This window comes from Miniopterus schreibersii, assembly GCF_964146895.1.
Source record: "Miniopterus schreibersii genome assembly, chromosome: 6".
Taxonomy (NCBI): Eukaryota; Metazoa; Chordata; class Mammalia; order Chiroptera; family Miniopteridae; genus Miniopterus; species Miniopterus schreibersii.
Window position 1 is genome coordinate 26260958 of NC_138107.1, and position 23615 is coordinate 26284572.

The 23615-nt window shown below is 36.9% G+C and overlaps 1 protein-coding gene across 11 annotated transcripts in view; it reads left to right on the forward strand.

Annotated features, from left to right (window-relative positions):
• PHF3 (PHD finger protein 3) overlaps positions 1-23615 on the forward strand; it is a 73369-nt gene that overhangs the window by 19786 nt on the left and 29968 nt on the right. For 5 of the 11 annotated variants that reach the window (XM_081141567.1, XM_081141563.1, XM_081141558.1 and 2 more), the window contains one exon: positions 21194-21355. The exons of 3 other annotated variants lie outside the window; for them this stretch is intronic. In XM_081141567.1, coding sequence (XP_080997693.1) covers positions 21214-21355 — 142 coding nt within the window. In that variant the 5' untranslated portion in view covers positions 21194-21213. Of the gene's footprint in view, positions 1-14422; positions 14455-15049; positions 15129-21193; positions 21356-23615 lie in introns of all 11 variants that reach the window. 3 more of the 11 variants (XM_081141566.1, XM_081141559.1, XM_081141568.1) reach the window with 3 other exon arrangements.

A 23615-nucleotide genomic window follows, 5' to 3' on the forward strand; every position in this document is an offset into this window, starting at 1 on the left:
TTTAAAAAAAAAAGTCTTTATTAATTTTGGAGAGAAGAGGGGAGAGGGGGAGAGAGAGATAGAAACATGAATGATGAGAGAGTCATTGATCAGCTGCCTCCTGCATGCCCCCAACTGGGGATTGAGCCCACAACCTGGGTATGTGCCCTGACCGGGAATCAAACCTTGATCTCCTGGATCATAGGTTGATGCTCAAAGGAAAAATATTTTATTTCCCTTCTCATTTTACATTTGAAGAAATGGAGACTTCAAAATAAACCACTTGAAGAATTTTTGTTAAAAATGGGTTGCTTTTCGCTTTATTCACTTTCTGAATATTTGTTTTGTATCACGTAGTGTGCTAGATAGTAGATATACAATGTTGAGTAAGATAAAACTTGGTCTTTGTTCTTATGGAGGTTAAAGTTTAGTATAGAAATAATTTTCTTTTGATATTTCCTGAGGATTCTTAATAAGGCTAGTTATTTAACATACACTTACTGGGGACGAGAGTCCGCCGTGCACTTGTGTTTCCCCGAACTTTCCTGCTTGGTATGCCAAGAATGCAAGGTCCTGGCTATTCTTTAACTGGGCCACTTTTTAGGGTCTTGTTTGCAGGAAGCAGTATTGAAGAATGAGCTAACATTTGCCCTTTCACTTCTACCTCTTATGCCTGAGAAAGAGCAGGTTTGCTTACTGCTCACTTAAAGCAGTAAGTTCCCCACGCTTTCTCTCCTGTATCTCAATCCACCGTGTGTGTAGGCATCTATGTAGGTTCACCTGCATTGCCCATGTGAAACTTGGGGGTGGGGAGGCAAAAGGAACTGAACATAATACCACAGTCATGCTGCTTGCTCTGCCTTGTTGACAGAATTCTTTGCCTTTTACCCCGTGGTCTCACGTCTTCTGTCAAACACCATGAATTGTAACAGGCTGGTTAGTTAGTTTGCAAGTAGGGTAAAATCCTAGACCCTTCACATTGACATTACTGTGTTAAAGCTCAGAAACGATTCATGGGCACTTATCGAAGCACTTTAATTATTAAAGATAAAAAGATAAATTTAGCCTGTCTGGCATTGCTCAGTGGTTGAGTGTCCACCTATGAACCATGAGGTCACGTTTCCATTCCTGGTCAGGGTACATGCCTGGGTTGTGGGCTTGATCCCTGGCACGGGGCTTGCAGGAGGCAGCGGATCAATGACTCTAATCATTGATGCTTCTCTTTCTCCCTCTCCCTTCTCTCTGAAATCAATAAAAAAAAAATAGATAAAATAAGTAAATTTAAATTAATCTGTGAAGGCAGGGATTTCTCTATGTGTTGTTCACTGGAATAGTTCCTCACCTGAGGATATGTTTTCATTGATGTTTTTAGAGTGGGGTTGGGGGGGGAGGAGAAAGGGGGAGGGAGAGAGAATAAAACACTATGTGAGAGAAACACTGATCGGGAATTGAACCTGAAACCTTTTTGGTGTACAGGATGACACTCCAATCAACTGAGCCACCCAGCCAGGGTTCAGTAAATTTTAACTGGGAGGGGAGAACACAGGAAAGGAAAAATGTATGGCCAGGTAGTGGGATGAGAAGTTAACATAGTAAAAGACTTAGTGCAGGGGGACACAGTTTTGGTTTTCAGATTTCTAGCAGTCTTTGTGTGCAGAGGACAACATTCCACAGTGAAAAATTAGTTTTCTTGAAGTAAAAACAAATTCAGTGCCCAGGAAAAGAAAAACTATTGCTGACAGTAAAGCTAGAAAGAAATTTCATCTACAGTTTTATCATGATGTGTGATGTAATAAAGGAAAATTCTTAACATGCTTTCAGTGAGCATAGGACATTTTTCTATAATCTCTCAATATGTATCCTATATACAAGGTATTACAGGGACTAATATAATGGTTTGGCCCAATCACAGGTTAGATTTTAAGTTCCCTTTCAAACAGCTTCCTTGAATATCATTTCTCCTACCAGATTTTTAAATGTACTTATGGGAAGGTGAGTTATGTAATACTGTTTGAGAACTGCTGGGAGTGCAGTTCCCAGCCTCCACCCTTTCCCCCCAGCTAAGTGCGAAGATACAACCTTTGTAGATAAGTGGGCTATGCTTGGGATTATGTGGATTTAAAGGCTGCGATGGGGGTGGTGTTTGAATAGGAGGCCTTTCTGCCCATCTTGAGCGGGGGACAAAGCCAAGGTTTTCCTGAGCAGATGATTTGGGGCCCTCTCTAGTGCGTAAGCAGTCAGCAGAAGCCTCCTAAATGCAGGCGTAAATGAGGGTCATTCTGGCATAGGTAATTTTTCTTCTGTAGACCGTATTTAAAGTGGCAACTCATTGAGTAAAACTCATACATTCTGTCCCCTTTAGTTCCAGTTGATTAATCTTGCTGTTTTCTTCCAGTCATGGCAGGATTGTGGACTCTCATGCTCCCATTTCACCATAATCACTGCCTGGATTCCTTTGGAACTCTTTAGGCCTGGGCTTCCTACCGCTTGTACTTTTTTCTGTTCTGTAATTATTTGTCTTAGTTGGAGAATGTTCTGAAAAGATTTCTGAACTGGAGCTACTGGTATTGTCCTTGGCTTTCTTTTCTTCCTTAAAGTACTGCCTTTCCCTAATTTTGATTTTCTTTTATTATAAACTTTAATTTATGTCTTTAAGTACATCTTGAGTGATAAATTAGTTACCAGATGTATACTTATATAACAAAAGAGGTAAATTGTCATGGGATAATTAACTAGAAGTTTATTAAAGGAGAGGAATAATCAAAATGATGGCATTCTTCTAAGCATAATTGATCTAATTCCTCTTTTCCTGGTAAAGCTATTTAGCTGTAACCAGAGTCTGATTAGTTAGCTTGAGGACACTTTACTAGTTGGGTTGCACAACTGTATTAGGTACCAATCAGAGAACATGTGAATGTTCCCCCTTAAATTGAGTGGACAGTGGCCTGGGGAAGTTTAAGAGAGTGAACGGTACTTTATAGAAATATAAAAGAGAATTGTTTTTAAACCTCTCATCCTTGAACATTTTGAACTGTGTAATATGCTTGTTGTTGACCATCATATATTTTATTTTCTGAATTCTCTCACCTCTTCCTTTCTTCCCAGGTGAATTCCTTTCAGCTTCATTATCTGAAAACAGGTTTTATTTCCTTCAGAATTAATTGCTTACTCTATCAGTATTTATTTTTATACCTTGTCTATGATCTCATGTCAGCATTTAAGTAAGAAGCTTATATTATATATCTAATTTAATCGTGATTGATAGCTCTAACAGCTCCAGAACCATTTGTATTATTAAAAGAGGATGTTTTCTAAAGCAAATGATCTTGCAGTTATTAGATGTTTAAATTTTTAACATAGTGGAGTAAAGTTTTATGGTACTGTGTGTGGATAATGGGTGGTATTCTTTGGGCAGAAAGGCTAAACTATGATTTTTGTAATTTGGAAGACTAGGGTTCTTAATTTGATGATGTGGGACCATCTTGATCAAATGTACTTGTTTTTCATAATCATAGAATATGATTTCATACTAGATGTGCAAAAGCTGATATTTAACTTCTTTACCCTTTAAAGTGGTGAATCATTCTACTTTAAAACTCACAAATAATTTTGGTGTAAAGAAATGAAGGGTCCTTGAGCAAATACTTTCTTGGCCTTGGTTTTGATCTTCTTTCCTTTGTCTCATTAACCCCATAATTTTTACTCTTACCATCCCCCCCCCATCAGTAAGAAAAATGAATAATAAAATCTCAAAGCCTGTTGACTAAAAAGGAATTCTGATAGAAGAGAGCTGCATCTGTGATTTTTCTGGGGTCTCTAGGATGGGACTGGATGACTTTCAGTGGCCTGAGAGAGATTAATTAGCTTGTTGTAGGGCCCTACTCCTGGCCCACCTTCCCTAACAGATAGGTGTACCTTCTAGTCAGAGTTGAATTTCATAATTCCTTGGTGGTCGTCAATTCCTGTTTTTAGACAGTTAGGAAAACTAGTTACCTGGATTTCCCTAAATCATAGACCTAGGCATCTTCAGCCTTTGGGCTAACCCCAGTAATACTTTCCTTATTCCAGGCTCTCGCTTCTTTTCCTAGTTGGTTGCTGTCATGGATTTGGTTCTCATGGATTGTAATGCACTGGGTCATCTTGGTAAAAAAGTTTTGACATTTTGGCCTAGGATTAGGTTCAGCTGGGAGTGACAGAAAACTCCAAATAACAGTGATACAAAGAAATAAATTTATTTTGTCATGTATTGGCTCTTCTACGTGCACTAACATGTATGATCCCTATTTCTAGGTTCACTTCATAGTTTGAGATGGCTCCTCCAGCTGTCAAGTTGGGATTCTAGTCAGTAAAAGAGAAAGGGAAAGGGGAAGGTATGCATGCCCCTTCCTTTAAGATCATATCCTGAAAGTTGCACGTACCATTTCATCTAACATTCTGTTCACCATAACTTGTGGTCACATCTAGCAGTAAGGTAGATTGAGAAGTGTAGTCTTTATTTTGGGTGACCATATGCCCAGCTGAAAATCAGGAATTCTGGTGAACAAGGAAGGATGGCTGAAAGGGTATTGGCAATAGCTAACCATCTCAAGCATAGCTTTTGTAGTTTACTCTGTGGGGAGTTTAAGATCACGACCTTTTACTTGGTAAACTGACCCCCCGGTTCACAGGTCATCCTGTGAGGTTTGAATACTTGGCTTGCTTTCAGTGCTGATTCTGCTTCACATGTCAAAGACTTTTCTATGTTCCATATCTATTTTTTTACCCTTAGCTAATGGAACTTGCTTGGGTTTCAGTTTGTAAATTCAGGTCTCTGTTCATCAATCATGATCATTTGCTCATATCAGAAATTTTAGAGGGTCCTGGCTGGTGTGGCTCAGTTGGTTGAGCGCCGTTCTGTGCACCGAAGGGTTGCTGGTTCGATTCCCAGTCAGGGTGTGTGTGGGAAGCAGCTGATGGATGTTTCTCCCTCACATTGATGCTTCTCTCTTTACCCCTTTCCCTTCTTCTGTCTCTGAAATCAATAAAAACGTATTTTGAAAAAATTTTTAGAGGAAGATTGGATTCTTGTATTGCTTTCACCCTGAAGGGTAGGTGTCAAAATTGCCAGTTGTGTTCCTGAGGCTTCATTTCATTATACATGTTTATTAGCAAGACCTTTTTGAGTACTCATCAATGCCTGTATTAAAAAATTTTTTAAAAATATGTCTTCATTGATTTCAGAAAGAAGGGAGAGGTAGAGAGAGAGAGAGAGAAGAAACATCAACGATGAGAGAGTCATTGATCAGCCGCCTCCTGCACGCCCCCCACTGGGGATTGAGCCCACAACCCGGGCATGCGCCCCAACTGGGAATTGAACCACGATCTGGATCATAGGTTGATGCTCAACCGCTGAGCCATGCCAGCTGGGCTAATTTAAAAAAATATATATATATTTTTATTGATTTCAGAGAGAGGAAGAGAGAAGGAGAGATAGAAACATCAGTGATGAGAGAGTGAGTCATTGATTGGATGCCTCCTGCATGTGCCCTACCAGCAGAGACTGAGTCTACAACCTAGGCATGTGTCCTGACTGGGAATTGAACCTCCATCTTCTGGATCATAGGTCGATGCTTAACCACTGAGCGACACCAGCCGGGCAATACTTGTATTTTTAAAAAATACTTATTCTACTCTGCTAATGTGACACATACAATAGATATTTTAAAATGATTAGCTGTAGATAACATAAGTGATATTTACACTTTAAAAATTATTAATTAAAATTATAGTTGTACAAGAACTTTTTTGGAGTATAGTATGATTGAATATATATTTTTAAAACTGATATATTTTAAAAAAAGAATAGTTCATTGATTTTTAGAAAGGGAAGAAGGGAGAGGGAGAGAAACATCAATGTGAGAGCATAACATCCATCTGCCTCCTGCATACACTCTACCTGGGATTGAACACACAACCCTGGGCATGTGCCGACTGGAATTGAACTGGCAGCCTTCTCGTCCCATGGGCCGATGCCTAACCAACTGAGCTACACTGGCCAGGGCTATATAGTAAAACCTCAATATAACAGACTAATTCTACCAAGGGGGTGTTCATTAAAGCCAAAATTCCATTATATAATAAAGTAGGTTTCCTGAATGCATGTTAAAAAATTAACAAATTAGTTTACCTCTTTTTACTTATGTAGACATGTTTGTGTAATTAAAATGAAGTATGTATGAAAAGTTTAATTTCACAGAAAATTTTTCTATGTAACTGTAATTTTAAATTTATACTGAATAGGTCTAGTAAATGCATGCATTCACCAGTCACTGTGAGTAAACATGCGCATGGGTTAGTGCACCTCAGAACATTGGACAGCATGTGTTAAAACTGCTGCAGAAGGTCACATGACCCCGCAACAGAACCAGTTACCCCGTGCAATGTGGTGTGATCACGTGGTAATCATTCGCTGGACATTGTTTATGAGTGGTGACTCTAAATATGTAGACTATAGTTGTAATATATAATAACTGTCGGTGAAATTACTACAGTGTTTTTTCCAACATATGGCCTGTTTGCTAAAATTGGTTAAAAATAACAGTGAATTAATAACAGTTATTTTCTTACTCATTACTAAAATGTCACCTTTATCTAGAAGGGACAGATTAGGGTGCATATTTTTCAATATGACATATCACAGCTGCTTATAAGGCCAGTGTCTCATTCAAAAAATGTTGTCTTGTTTTATTAAAAAAAGTATACCTCACTCTTAAGTATCACAATTCTTAAGGTCTTTTCTGTTACTTAAGGGAGAACCTCTATGTAATATTTTAATAGTTATTTTCCATTTCACTAAAATGACTATAAACAGTCTACTGTTTATAAAGCTTTTTTTAAATATAAAAGAACTATGTGATGACATCCTGTAATAATGCAATATCTGCCATTTGTTTCCAAAATACTATTTTTATTTGGTTTGTTCAATATATAATCAAGAACCTAATTTTAAACAATAATAATAATAATAAAAAAGAACCTAGTATTTAGTTAGATTTCTGAAGCCTTCCACACCCTTTTGCAATGATACTGACTTTTTGAAGAGGTAAGATGAAATGTCCCTTAGGAATGTCCCAAGTTTTGGATTTTTAATACTCTTTCTTTGTGATGTCATTTGGCTTGTTCTATTCCTTTTATTTCCTACAAATTGGGAGCTAGGTTTAAAAGCTAGATTAGACTCAGGTTAAACATATTTTTGCCAGAAGTCTTCATCAGTGAAGCTGTGTAGTTAATATTACATCACATCAGAAGTCTTAAAATGTTTGGTTTTGATGTTAAATTCTATTACTGGGTTAAGGTGGCAAAACCAGAACTCTTCTTCCTAAATACTTGAGATCGAAAATATTCTGTAGGGGTATATAACTTTGGCAACATGGAAATACTTAGTTCCTCTTTAACCTTTCCTCTAATGGTTTTATGCATTCATTGATAATACTTGGTGGAATCAATTGTAGCAAAGTAATGATTTTCTAATTCTATCTTTTCCTTTACATTTATTTGTTGGCGTTCTTCTGGTAAAGAAACATTTTCCCTCATTACCTGGTTACTCTGGACTGTAGTGCCCACTGAAGTGACAGATTAAAGGGAAAGAACTGACATTTGATTACCAATTTCCAAAGTAAAGAGTTGGTGAAATGATCACATTCAATGGCAGAGGTGGCAAATAATTTTTTGACTCTTTTTTTAAGGTTGCCATAATGGGTTCATGGATTTTTAAAATACATTAACATCATTGACAGGTTCAAGGAAACCAGTTTTACTGTAGGCTAATAAATATAAATAAAAATTAAGTTCTTAATGTTTTATAATGAAATGACAAACTTTATCCAAAGAACTGCTGTAAAATGTCTTTAGATTTATTAGCATGTCTTTCTTAAACATATAGTATATTCCATCCATCTATTTGAGAGGCCAGGAAACTGAGATTATTAGAAATATGGAAAATAAAAGTAAGGAGGTAGATGCTTATGAAGAGCACATAACAGAAATAAGCCTTATTAGTTTTTCTCTGAGAGCTGCTATTTACTTCATTTTCCTTAGGAAGGGCGCTAGAATTAGAATTTTAGCTGAAATGAACCTGGTAAGAGATCACTGAGTCCAAAATGTGGAACATAAGAGCCCAGAGAGACTTAAGATAACAAAATGTTTACTGACTTCTAAACTACATTATGGAATGGAACAAGGTGTATTTTACTATATATGTAGTTGCTTCAAGACTTTACGTATAGTATTAATTAATTACTTATTAAATTAGGATCCTTACCTAGGTATACTTAAGTTTATCAGGTGTGTTTAGGTTTATTGGAATTCTTTTCCTTGTGTTCCACGTTCTAATAATTCTCTTATATGTTCTAAATTTATTGCAGAGTTGATACATTTTCTATTATATCTTTTAAGAAATGTTTACCTTTATTGAGGAGTAATTGACATAAAACTGTAAGATATTTAAAGTGTACGTTATGGTGATTTGATTTGCATATGCATTGTAAAAGGATTCCCCCATATAGGTAGTTAATATACCCATCACCTCACCTATTTTTTTTTTGTATGTGTGAGAACATGTAAGTTCTAGTCTCCTAGCCATCTCAATTGTACAATACAGTGGTTATCAACAGTAGTCACCATGTTTACTGTTAAACTCTCAGCCTCTGGCAATCAGTTTTTTATCCTTTGCTTCTATGTTTGTTTGACGTTTTCTTTTTAGATTCCAGGTAAAAGTGATAACATGCAGTATTTGTCTTTTCTGTTTGGCTTATCTCACTTAGCATAATGCCCTCAAGGTCCATCTCTGTTATCCCAAGTGGCAGGATTTCCTTATGGCTAAATAATATTCCTGTGTTTGTGTGTGTGTGTGTGTGTATGTACCTATGTATGTATATGTATACCACATCTTTATTCCTTCAGCTGTCTATGGATGAATCTTGCATGTGCCCTGACCGGGGATCAAACCCGCAACCTTGGTGGATCCAGGAGGAAGCTCCAACCAACTGAGCTACTTGGCCAGGAGTGTTTTTTCTATTTCTGTGAAAAATGCCATTGGAATTTTGATAGGGATTGCATTTAATATGTAGATTGTTTTGGGTAGTATGGACGTTTTTTTAAATCCTCACCTGGGAATGTTTTTATTGATTTTGAGAAAGAGAGAAACAAACATCGATGTGAGAAAGAAACATTGATCAATGCCTCCCGTATGCACCCGACTAGGGATTGAATCCATAACCTAGGTATGTGCCCTGACTGGGAATCATACCCACAACTTTTGGTGTATGGGATGATGCTCCAACCAACTGAGCCACCTGGCCAGGGTAGTGGTATAGGCATATTAACAGTATAATTCTTCCAGTCCATGAGCATGGAATATGTTTCCTTTTTTTGTATGTGTGTCTTCAGGTTCGTTCATTGTTTTCAGTGTACAGATTTTTCACATCCTTGGGTTGGTATTTTATTCTTTTTGATACAATTGTAAATGGGAGGTTGTGTCTTAATATCTTTTAATGTACTTGATCAAAGTATTTTTAGATAGAAATTTTATCAGTTGTAGCCCTAGAGAGTCCTTGGTTCCTATGCAAATACCCTGAAAAATGCTCTGAGTGAGTAGCTTTGTTGTTGTTTGGTTGCTCCATGTTGAGATGCTTCTTTCTAATCTACACTTTAGCATTCTTAATCTTTCTGCAAGGAGACAATCAACACTGTGATGGAGTAGAGGTGTTTTATTCTATTTCTTTTGCTTATTAAGGGTAACTTCTTGCTTGGAGTGTAGTTTAATGTGGAGGATCTTGAGATAGAACTTGGGAACCATGGAATTTTTGTATATATTCATGCTTTATTTATTGCTTTTATTCAGACTGTTTTTAACACTGGGTACTATGGGTTTCAGCTGCTGTTCTAGGAATTAGGGATATCTCAGAAAGTAAAATGACAAATTCCTGCCCTCATGGAGTTTCCATTCTGGTATTTTTTTTTTTCCTCCCAAGATTTGAAATAGAGTTATATAATCTGATTTCTAGAATTTTAAAAAATATATCTTTATTGATTTCAGAGAGAAGAAGGGAGAGGGAAAGAGAGAGAAACATTAGTGATGAGAGAGAGTCATTGATCAACTGCCCCTTGCACGCCTCCTATTGGAGATTGAGCCCACAACCCAGGCGTGTGCCCTGACAGGGAATCGAACCTTGATCTCCTGGATTATAGGTTGATGGTCAACCACAGAGCCAGGCTGGCTGGGCCAGTTTTTGTTTTTGTTTTAAAATATGTTTTCATTGATTTTTAGTGAGAGAGGGAGAGTGATACATAGAAATATCTATGACAGAAGAATATCATCTATCGGCTGCCTCCTGCATGCCCCCTGCTGGGTATCAAGCCTGCAACCTGGGCATGTGCCCTGACTGGGAATTGAACCATGACCTCCTGGTTCCTCGGTTGACACTCAACCACTGAGCCACACCAGCTGGGCTCCATTCTGTTTAATGTTGTGTATACCATTAAAAGTCTTTTCCTCGGCTGCTACAGATTAGGAATGTTCAGTGTTTGTTTGTCTTACCTACTGAAAAATATGTAATCCTCTAATAACTTTTCCTTGAGCCTTGATTATCTCTGGTTTTTCTCTTATATTTGAGTATAATTGAACACAGTGTTATAAAACAAAATACCTAGTTGAGATCTGATTCTTTGATATATGAAACCAATAAATAATGGTAAGGTCCAATATTATAAGAGGGTTGGGTTACATTTTTTTCAACGGGTTTCTTTTTATGGTAACATTCTTATTAAATAGCATTTCACGTATCAGCAACTTACCTTATGGTTCCACAATTGTGAGGTATAATGATTTGCTTTGGCATAAAAATAGTTGGTATTGTTTGTTCATGTAATAAATTTTACTGCATCCCTATCATGTCCCAGACTGTTTCTAGTGCTGGAGGGCACAGTGGTTTTTGAGACAAAATACCGGTCCTTATGGAGCTTACAAGTAAAGTGTAAGGTGGTAGCCCTAGCCTATTTGGCTCAGTGGTTAGAGGGTTGGCCTGCGGACTGAAGGGTCCAGGGTTCGACTCCAGCCAAGGACATATACTTCGGTTGCAGGCTCGATCCCTGGCCCCGGTGTCAGGGCACATGCGGGAGGCAACCAATCAATGTGTCTCATATTGTTGTTTCTCTCTCTCTCTTCCCCCCCTCCACTCTCTCTGAAAATCAGTGGAAAAAATATCCTCAGGTGAGGATTAAAAGAAAAAAAAGGGTAAGGTCATAGGGAATGTTTGATCTTTTTTTGGTGGTGGAGGCCATGCTTTATTTGATTTGGGCTGGTTAGGGCAGATCTCTGTCTAGGTGACATTAGGAGTAGCAGCATCCTTAGAGATAAGTAACCGCCAACCCTTTGAAGATCCTGGGTCAGTAAAATACATTTCAAGTAGAGAAATAGTAAATGAAAGATATATTAATTTAAGTGGTGATTAGTCAGCCCTTCTTGTCAGATTAAAGTAATCCATTTATTGTTAATACTAAATAGGTCTGGTATCCCTTTGGTTTGTGTTTACATGATTACATTCATATTCAGTTTTTCACCCAGGTGAGTCTAGTTGGTGGTCTATGTAAATGAACTATGAGACAGTGAGTCCCATGTGCTCTCCCAACTAAAAAGAAAAACCTAAGAAATAAAAGTAAAATTTAGTCCTGGCCAGTATGGCTCTGTTGGTTAGAGCGGAAGGTCTCTGGTTTGATTCCTGGTTAGGGCACATAGCTCGGTTGCAGGTTTGATCCCTGGTTGGGGCATGTATCACAGGTGGCCAGTCGGTGTGTATCTCCCTCATTGATGTTTCTCTCTCTCTTCCCCCTTCCCCCCTCTTCTTCTCATCCCTTTCTTTCTTCCTCCCTCCCTCTTTCAAAAAAGTAAAATGACAATAAACAAGAAGTAAGTCCTTAAGCATCTAAGTACTCCCTGATACTCGCCACACAACCTTGTATTAACTGTGTTAACCTGGTCACTGTAGTTTTCCAGAATTGGCCAGTGGGCTGCCAGGTGCCTTTTCTTTGTACCTGTTTTCAGAAACATTGGGGTGGAGCTAATCCAGTTAAAAAATTGGTTTGTATATTTTAGTATTTTCCTTAAAATCAGAATCAGTATTGCCCATTAGTTAAAAACAAACAAGACCTTTAGTACATTTTTAGCCCTTATATCTTAGATACATATTTAGATATTTTATAAAACTAGATTTTCATGTTTTGAACTTAGGTTTCTATTCTCTGTTTTCCATAGTTGTGGTTTGTAGTTAACATGATGGGGTATCTAACTCTACCCTTTGTTTTATCTGTGCTTGGTAGAATTGAAAAGAAGAAAGTATTTCAGTGTTACCACATATCATCTTTTACATTTATCCATTAGTATATTTATATTGCCCTGTTCTACTCTGTGTACAGCAAAGCTCTTGGAAAGAATTTCTATGCTCTCTATCCCTGATCTTCTAATTCAGATTTCAGTGTTACCAGTCACTGTCACACTACCAGATGAAAAGGCCATTTCTCTTTAATTCTACCTGTTAGTGGCATTTAACTCAGTGAATCTGCCTTTTGAGATGATCTATTCACTGGACTTTTGTTTACAACTCTCTTGGCTATTCTCTCACTTTCCTGTCATCTTCCTCTCCGTTTCTTTTGATGTTCCTCTTCATCTTTCTGACTGATGAACACTGGAGCATCTCAGAGTACAGATTTTAGGCATCGTTTTATAAATCGATTTGTACTCACTTTTGTGGTGATATTATTCAGTTTCATAACTTCAACTATAATTCAACACCCAAATTACACGTATGCACATATGCACGCTTGCGCACACACACACACGTATCTCCTTAGCCATAACTTCTTGCCTAAACTCCAGACACCTGTGCTTAATTCTTTGGATGTCTATTTGGCGTCTTAGCCTTAATGTCTAAAACTGAACTCTTGATACCTACTTCCCCACCCCCCAGGTTCCCTGGTACCATTTCTTCTTGCAATCTTCCCCATCTCTATAAATGGCAATTCCTTTTTTTTGAGTTTCTCACTTTGCAGTCATTCTTTACATATCCTTTTCTTTCACATATTCAGTTGGTCAACAAATCCTGTTGCCTTTATTTTCAGAGTATATCCAGAATCTGGCTACTTGCACTTCTCAATTTTTTCACTGCCACTGTGGTCTTAACCATTTGCATCTCTCACTTGGATCATTGCTTTAGCCAGTAAGTGGCTTCCCTGCTTCTGCCTTTGGGGATTTCTTGCAGTGTATTCTCAAAGGAGCACCAAGAATGATCCTTTAAAAAGTTTGATCATATCACCTTTGTGTTCACAGTGCTCTGGGAACTTTCCATTTTGCACAAAGGAAAAAAAGTCCTTCCAGCCTACAAGACACTCCTCAATTTGCCCTGCTACCTCTCTGATTTTATCTGCTGTTCTCCCTCCTCCCCACCCCTTTTTGCTGTTCTAGCCATATAGACCTGCCCCCTTTCTATTCTTAACATTCTGCTCCTGTCTAGGGGTCTAGGTACTTGATGTGCTTTCTAATTAGAAAGCTTTTCTCAGGCTTTTGCTGGAAAGTACCTCAGCAGTGTGTCCCCTAGACTCCTTTTAGCCTATACAGTACTTTTTTGGGAAGGAAAAGGTGCCCTTTTTCACGTGCGCAGCTTGAAGAGTAGATGGGGGCCTGGATTTCACATTCACTTTTCTTCTGGGGCAGAAACTCTTGTGCAGTAAACTAGTACAGATATCTCTGCCTTTCCCTGAGTATTCTAGTTCAAATTACAAACTATTCTTTGTTCATCTCTGTATTCCTTATTACTCTTTCATTTCATTCATATGATTTATCTAACATGCTATATATTTTATTTGTCTCACCCTCATTAAACTGAAGCTTTATGGGAACATTTAAAAATATATATATTTTATGAAAAACATAAAAGTAGTGAGAATAGTAAGTGAACCCCCATGTACCTGTTACTTAGCTTAAACAGTTAATAATTGGTCTTGTTTCATTAATACCCCACTCACTTCTCCTTACCCTCTTCTTCCCCGTGAGATTATTTTGAAGCACAGCCTAGAAATTATATATGGCACGTCTTTGAATAATATCTTTTTGTTCAATGTCATTTTGTTACAACATTGATGAGGTGCCGTAGGAACCTAACTTGTTTATATCAGTCTGTCGTAAAACTGGTTTTGTACAGGTTGTTTTACACCTGTCACTGACTTTAAGTGAGGACTTACTGTAATTTTATCTGTACATGTTTTGGCGTGTATCTCTAAATTGTAAGAATTATTTATTTAAGAAAATAACCACAGTAATTGCCTGCCTAAAAACACTTAAAGACTATTTTAAAATAATGTAGTTTTTCAGTTTTACCCAGTTTCTTCAATTTTTATTTTTTTATTTTTACAGTTTGAAGGTCGGTATATGTAATTGGTTGACATGTAAGTTTATTTCAGTTTATATTAGTTTTCCCCACCTTCTGTCCCCATCATTTCTTGGTTTTTATTTGTTGAAGAACTAGGTCATTTGTCCTGAGAATCCTGTATCATTGGTATCTAGAATAATCTAGGTCAGCATGTGACACATAATAGGTGCTCAAAAAAGGTAAAAAAATTACAATATTTTAGGATAGAATTAAAATGTTGAATGTTTGGGGAATGATTACTACCTCACTTTTATATTAGCTTGATAGTATCTTGGCAATAAGAACAATTATTTAGACAGCTGGGAAGGGTTCAGATGAAAGGCACTTGGGGCTACAGAAAGTTATTTGAAAAGATCTGCCAGGATATACTAATAATGGCTACCTGTTATTTAAGATACTATTGTTTGCATAACAAGCACTGTGTTAGGAGCTACATTAGTTTATTCCGTTTTCACAACAATGTTTCAATGAAAGGTACTAATATCTACATTAAAAAAAACCCCACACCTATTGATTTTGCGGGGGTGGGGGGTGGGAGAAACAGTGACTTGTTGTTTCACCTACTTACGCATTTGTTGGTTGTTTCTTGTATGTGCCTTGACGGGGATCAGACCCGCAACCTTGGTGTATTGGGACGATGCTCCAACCAACTGAGCTACCTGGCCTGGGCTATCTACATTTTCTAGTGAAGTAATTGAGTTTCATTTAGGGGAAGGAGAGGGGAAGTGGGCGTTGGGCATTATTGTCTTTTTTTAAAACAAACTTTATGGAACTAGAGACAGCTAAATGCATTTGCATGTAGAACTTCTAAAAAAGAAGTGGCACCAATAATACTACTTCTTTCCATAGAAAAGCTTTGTTTAGTGTCTGTCTCCTTTTTCTAGTCATGCAATGCACATGTATTACACATTTTGGGGGAAGACATTTTTTAACAAAGTATCGTAAGATGAGATGGATTAGAAAATGTGAGTAAGAAGAAAGGGGGAATCTCTAAAATAATAGCATTTCGGTTATTTTTTTGTCGGGGAGGAGAGAGAATATAGAGCTTGGGAAACAGTTATACTATACCACATGCAGTTCTTTTCCTCATATCATGCCCTTTTAGCACATTGAAGTCACTGAAGATCTGCAGTGAAGAAACTGTTTTAACTTTGTTTAACCCGGTGTCATTCTTTCATAGTTGTTTGGTAGAAAACCCCTTTTCATGAAATACCAATTTTTTCCAAAGTATGAAGTTAAGTTTGGCAAAAGTTGAAATATTTGTGCATATTTAAATATAAGACTTTAGAATGTACTAAAGTAAATATAAGTTATAGCAGAAAGGTTAGATAATTTAACAGTGCTAGAGTAACTGAAGACAGCATTCTGAAGACAAATTAACTTTGGTTGATACCAAATAATATTAAAATAGGTAAACAAGGGGAAATATTACTTTAAATAGGTAAATAGATATTACATAAAGAATTCATATAAATTACTGAAAGAAAAACACAGTAAGACCTGAGTAGGAAGAGAGTAGGCAAAGGTAAAAAAATACAAAAAGGCAGTATAGTATACACAGCTGAAGTATTGAGGCTTTTTTAGTAACCATGTTTCTTCTTTAAATTTTAAATTTTTATTTTATATTTTAGAGAGAGAGAGAGAGACAGACAGACATTGATGTAAGAGAGAAACATCAATGGGCTGCCTTCTGCATGCCTTCTTCTAGGGATCGAGCCTGCAACCTGGGCATGTGCCCTGACCGGGAATCGAACCTGCAACCTTTTGGTGCAGGGGATGATGCCCAACCAACTGAGCCACACTGGCCAGGGCAGTGCCAGTGAGTTCTTATTGAGGCATAACATGAAGTTCTTTGCACTGTAAATTGTATGTAATATTTATAGAAAGTCATATGATGAGATAAAATAGTAAAAAATATATATTTGCCTTCTTTGACTCAGTAAACCTACGTTTTATTGTAAAGAAGGAATTGAAGAGGAAAAAAATGGGCATATAGTAGCATTATTTGTATTTTTCAATTTAGGAACATGCTAATATCTAAAATGATAAATTCACCTCCAAATGGTTAATTACATGTAACATACAACTTGATGGTGTATGGTGTATATCCTGCCACAGCCTCTTTTAGGAATAAATGTAGGAATAAATCCATGAAGCAAAGAACTCTTAACTGAAGGGAGGCCAAGTAGAGGGTGGATGGTCGTCTTCAGGGTTATAGGAGAAAACTGTGGGGCTCTGTTAAGAGGATGTATCCATGTATTTTCTTAGTTTCAAAACACAAGACTTATCAAATAGATATATAACCGTTATTGTTGTGACTTTGCAAAGATATCATGGTCTTTAGTTCTTTTCATAAATCTGATACTCAATGTGAACTTTTATAATAGGGGAAATAGCTGTCTTAGAAATAGTTGAGTTTGCCTTTTGTACTGCCAGCATGAATTAAGGGATGCCAAATGTGATTCTCCCTTTTGCATGGTACTGTGATTTAACTAATCCCAGTTATTGAGAAATTTAATACATTTAACTCCAAATGGTCTTGTTCTATTTTCTTTTTATCCCCTCTTCCAAAAAAGAGAGAGAAATTAAGTAGTCTGAAATAAAGTAGTAGTAGTGTTAGGAGGACTTCACATAGACTTGATTGGCATCAGAGCTCAGCACATTTAATTAGGGCCACTCAGGGTTAGGGATGGGAGGGAATTTAATGTTGTTAAATTCTATACAGAATTCTTTAGTCTCAGTATTCTGATAATTTTATTTGCTTTAATTTAGTGAATTATTTCATAAATTCAAAACAATTTTCTGGAGATTCATTCATACTGTTGAATGTCTGAATAGTTCATTCTTTTACATGGTGTGGATATACCCCAATATGCTTAACTTTTCATCTGCTGGATTTTCTCCATTTGCTTGGTGAGGATGTCTCTTGTCCTCTTGAAGAAGTCCTGTGCATCTTCATCTGTCTTCTCTACATAGTAGCCAGTTCTCACATCAATGAGCACATGTCCACATCATGTGGCTTCCCAGGATTTAAATTTAGGCTCAAGGAGATTTCTGAGTATGATTCTAGATTTTATGCCAAAATTTCCAAGTGAGAATGACACCTAATTCTGGAATGTGGGAAGGAGGAAAAAGCATGTTGTGTTTTTTTTTGCATGGTATGACTGGCTGACCACTTGCCTCCTAAACAGTTCAGGACATTACATTTTTTTTGGTAGCCCAGAGTCCTCATTTTAGTGGATGTATTGAATAGGACTGGATACTTTTTTTTTTTTTTAATATATCTTTATTGATTTCAGAGAGAGGAAAGGAGAGGGAGAGAGAGAGATAGAAACATCAATGATGAGAGAGTCATTGATCGGCTGCAGCCCGCAACCCGGGCATGTGCCCTGACCGGGAATCGAACCCTGATCACCTGGATCCTAGGTCGACGCTTAACCGCTGAGCCACGCCCGGCCGGGCAGGACTGGATACTTTTTAAAAAGTTGGATATCAAATACTAAATCTTAGCTTGTCTAATGGCCCTGGGATGGGGAGATGTGGGAAGTCCCTAAGAGTGGACAGAACCCAGATTCTCCTTTACTGCTATTCATTTTCTTAGCAAAAGCAATTGGGTTAAACTCTTTAAAGCACAAGTACCTAATTTGGAGGGTTTGCCTGAGATTATTCATCCTTTACTGTGAATTACTTGAATCAGATGAGTGCATTAGAAAGAATCTCAGATGCTTTTTCTTTAATGGTTAATTTGTTCTGGAGAGAGATGAAAAGAAGGGAGAAGGAATGTATAATTTTTGGTTGTGAGGTACATGAACCAGGATACTTTGAAACAAAACAGTTAACAGTTAATATAGATAGGGCTTCCTATGTGTCAATTACTATTCTATACCCTTTACACATATTAATTTGATCATCACAGCAACCCTCTGACCACTAGTATCTCCACTTTATAGAAGAATTTGAGGCACTGAGAGGTTAAGTAGGTGCTTTAGTTGTTGGGGGGCCTTGGTCAGTATGAGAGCCCTGGAAATGAGACAGTATAGAGCTTGGTTTAATGTAAAGATGAATATTTTTGAGATAAAGGGACTACATATTTGAGAAGGATCGCAATGATGACTGTGTGGAGAGTAAGCGGTATGTGTGTGGTGGGATGGCAATAGAGGAACCTGGGACACAGGAGGCTTACAGTATATAGTCTTGATGACAGATGATGGTGATTCGGAATAGAATGTTAGCTGTGGCAGTGGTAAATGGTCAGATGACATATTTTGTAGATCAAGCTAGCAGGGCTTGCTTATTGCTTGGATGGGGGATAGGAGGAGGAGCTAAGGATAGTTCTAGAGTTTTAGGCTTGAACAATGGGGTGAATGAATGAGGTTCTGTTACTAGGAATACCCTAGGTGGGGCAGTTTTATTGAGGGGCGGGAGAATGGGTGGAATTTGTATTTATTTTCAATATGTTAAGCTTGAAATATACCTAGTGGAGATGTCAAATTACACTCTTCCAGAGGTCAGCTGTGAGTTGAGATGGAAAAAATAACGGAGTTATTCAGTATAGATGGTCCTGGATGAGATCACTCAGGGAGGAGTGAAGCCAGATAAAGAAGAGAAATGGGAGCACTAAACCGCAAGTGCTCAGCGTGTAGACATCTGCATGAAGAGGGGGCTCTGTCAAAGAACTTTGAGAAGTGGCCAGTGAGGTAGGAGGAGGGGAGGGGAGGAGCTGAGGGGAAGGAAGCAGCGCCAGCTGTGTCAGGCGCTGCTAGGAAATGGAATATGATAAAGCCTAATAATGAACCTTTGGATTTGGCATGCTAAATCCTGTTGATTCTGGTTTGCAGTATAGTTCTAAAATTCATAACATACCTTTTCACTCCCTACCAACAAATGCTTTCCTCAGGCTTCAATATACTTTTCTCGGGGACTGCTTTCCTCTCTGAATTATTCCTCTCTCTCCGTGCTCCTTATAGAAAATGTGGAGACAACAGAAAACTCCAAACTTCTTAACCACCTTACCACTAGACAGAATGACTGATAACACTCTGGTGGTTTTTTCTTTATCCATTTCTGTAGATTCATATTTGTAATGCATATATTGTATTATGCTTTATATAAAATTGATAAAAGTAGTCTTAATTTTGCTTTTTTAAATGAACATGGTATAACTATAAATATAATAATAAAAATTCTTTGAGAACACTTGAATGTGTGGCAACATAATTGCTCCATCATGGTGGGATAACTGAACTCCCCACCTGTTTCTCCTGTAATTATATCTTAAATGAGTCCTGATGAATTTTCCTAGAGTATATTCTTCTCTAAGCTTTTAATGCCAAGCATAGTGATACTCTGTTTTTGAGAGGAATACAAATGGCAGGAAATATGGAAACTAACAAAAAAAAATTTTCTTGTCTTTTATAGAATAACTATTGTTGTAATTTTCATCTATTTCCTGCTAATTTTTCTGTTTGTTTAAATGTACATACACACACATTTCATAATTGTTACTAACAAGGATCAAAGTATGTTTTCTAGCCAGTGTTTTCCTCCATAATTCATTCTTCTACTCTATAATTTTTTGGTCAAAGTGTATTAGCAATTTTGTGATTCCATTTGTTGTCAGATTGCTCTTCAAAAAGATTTTACCATTTGAAAGTATATTTATAAGGCATTTTGTTCTCTTTAAATTTTAGGGTAGACCACTATCTTGTTGAGCTCTTTTAAATGAAGTTCTGCTTGGCTGCAGAGATGAGGACTAGATAACTTCTTGAGGGTCCTTCTAACCCCTAGGATGAAGATAATAACTAACATATGTCTAGTGCTCTAAAGGTTACAGTGAGTGTCACACATCACCTCACTCCTCCCTCACAACAGCCCTGTGAGGTAGGTAGGACAGGTATTGTTATTCTCGTTTTAGAGATATAGAAACTGATATGATAGGTTAAGTGACTTAATCAAGTTTTACTTAAGTATTTTAGCAGGGATTTGAATTTGGGCCTTCTGAACTAAATAATCACATTCTTTTTACTAGATTTCATACAACTGCACATTTAGAATTGCTATATGTCAGCTAGTACATTTGTTATATAAAGAAATAAACCCAGTGACAATATAAGTATAGTGTTTCAGTGTTTATATTTTCTTCAATATTTCCCATTCCTTTTTCATATCTCCCCACTCTCTCTCTTGACTAGGAGAAAGTAATTTAATTATATAGCTATATTAAACACTTACCATTTTTTCCTAGCATTTTGAGGAAGGGGAAGTTACACAGTGTTTTTCATTTGTGTGTGTGTGTTACCACTGAAAAGTATAGCCACAAGACTTTCACACCTGTAGCATATAAAATTAGAACTAGAATCTTTTGGTTCTAGCATGAACCTAGAATCACAAGCTTCTTAGGATATTAAACTCTTTTGTACTACTTTAACCAAAATTGGGTAATTGAGTACTAAGGTATAGTTGCTTATTATGTTCACAAAGGTACAGTGAATGATAAGTGAGAGATAGTGGAGGTCAAATCAAGAAAGATTATAGCTAATTTTCTCTTTTTCTAGTTACCTTATAAAATAGAAGTTTGTAAACCTGAATTGGGAGCTTGGTAGTGGCAATATCACATACTAGGAATAGACCTAGATTTTCAAGACTATGTATTATTGCATTAAATTCTTACAATGTTCTCTGTACTGCCGTTAAGTACTTGATGAAACATCCCCGATATTTTTTAGAAGTAATTTTTTGTTGTTGTTTTTTTCTAGTTGTTGGTCTTGACGATATTATGGACGAAGGAGTTGTTAAAGAAAGTGGCAATGATACCATTGATGAAGAAGAACTTATTTTACCTAACAGGAATTTGAGGGACAAAGTAGAAGAAAATTCAGTGAGATCACCAAGAAAATCACCTCGTTTAATGGCACAAGGTAATCCTTCCAAAGATTACCTAGAAAATCAAAGGTGTAGGGACAGATGTGAGAAATTGTTAACTTGCTGAGCATTTTGATGATAATCAATTTTGAGTTTATACCAAGTTGTTGGTATAATTTTTACAAATTTTAGTTGAAATTATACATTCACATAATTTAAAGAACTGACTGGTTCTCTAAGTTTCCAATACTCACTACCCCACTACCTATTTTCATTTCCCCAGAGACATTTACTTCCATGTCTCTAAGTAACATATATATCATTACTTTTTTATTATTTTGCTGTAGGTATTTATTGACTTCCCACTGTGGATTATGAGGATGTAGCATTCTTTTTTCTCTTGTTCCTATCACACAAAAGTACATTTTCTCATCCTGTATAATTTTGTTAGAGCAGAAGTAATTATGTATATTTTTGTGATTTTATATGCTGTCAGAGATTATCTATTTAATAAACTCTGGTTACTTTTCTTTTCCAATAGATTTTTTTGTCTTTCTGATTTAAAAGTTTTTTGTTTTGTTTTTCATTTGCTCATAGCTTTATACATTTGTACATAGAGCTTTTTGTGTACATGTTAGTAATTACACCCCAGCCACTTTGCTAGTTGTCTAAATCTTTCCTAAAGATATTTGTGCACACCAGTTATTTTGTCATTTTTATTTCATTGAAGAAGTATCTCTTGGAGCCTTATGATCTGCACTTATGGGGACTGATGAGTTAGCCCTTATAAGCCTGATGCATAGCTGTTATCCAAGGCTCTCCCCTTACTATTCTGAGGATTCTATTCTGTGTTGTAGTTTCTATTTCCTCTTTTGGTTTAACTCCATTTTGGTGACACATCTCTTCTAGTAGTTTTGTGAGAAAAATGAATATGGAGATAGATATTTTTAAACCTTATATGTTAGCAAATGTGTTTAATCTGTTCTCATATTGGAATCAGGGTCTGGTTGAACATTGAATTCAGGGTTGGAAATCATTTTCCTTCAGAAATTTGAAACTTGTTCCATTTTTTTCTAACTTCAGTATTGAGAAGTTTATTTTGATGACCCCCCCCCCACCTTTTCTTCAGAAAGTTAGTGGAATCTCTTCCTCATCAGCTGTAGTGTTTTGATATTTCTGATATCATATCTTGGTGTAGGTATATTTTTATATATTGAGCTTGGTATTCAGTAGATCTTTTTGGTCTGAAACTATTATTCAATTCCGGGAACATTTCTTGAATTGTTTCATTATAATTCCCTTATTTATTTTGTCTGTGCTTGCTTTCTGGAACTCCTATATTCTATAGTGTTAGATAGCTGGGACTAGGCCTTCCATTTTCTTTATCTTGTCTACTTTCCACCTCTGTGTTTTCCTCTACTTGCTGAAGTTTTCTCGTATTTGTCCTCCAACTTTTCCATCAAGTTTTGCATTTATAATTCATGAATTTTTTTTTTTTTGATTTGGAAATAGTTATTCTTATAGCATCCTAGTCTTGATTCATATATGCTACATCTTCTGTGTACTTTGGTAAGGTGCTTATGGTATTTCAAAAAGTTTTTGCCTTCTTTCATAGTTATAGTTTCATTTTTTTCCATGCTGTCTTTTTTGTGTGTGTCTTCAGTAGTTCATGTTAGAGACTTTTCTAACATGTCTGATCCTTAATTGTTTGCTCATGTTTAGGAGTAGGGAACTAAAACTGTATGGAACCTATTAATGTGTGGATTGGGTTTTGTTAACTACAAACATCACTGTATGGTGATCTGGCTGTGCTGTTTTTTGAGGAATCCTGATGTCAGAATTTAGGTTAGTCCCCTTAGGCTCATTAGATTGCTAGTATACTATAGGAGCCCTTGAGGGAAGTTGACCGGGGTGTTTTACTTTTGAGCATATATACATTCCCTTAATCTCACAAATTCCAGTGTACTTTACTCTTCAGCTCTATCTGTAACTGATGTTCCTTGGCCTAGAAACTCTTGTTTTACACTCTCCAGAGTATAAGCCTTTCAGTCTTGCATTAGGATCAGGGAAGGAGATTTCCCCAGATGGAGTTGGGGAGAGGAAGCTAGGGATCTAACTACTTCTTTAATAGCTTTCAATTCATCCTCATTTTAACCACCTTCCTTCACCCCCACTTTAGAATCATCTGAGGTCACCAATTCCTAAGCCTTTTGAGGTGTTAACGGTATTGGTTCTTGCCAGCACTGCCAGCTTTTAGTCTTGGTCTTATTTTAGATCTCTTGCATTAGTTGCTTCTTGATCATCTCTTGTTTGGCT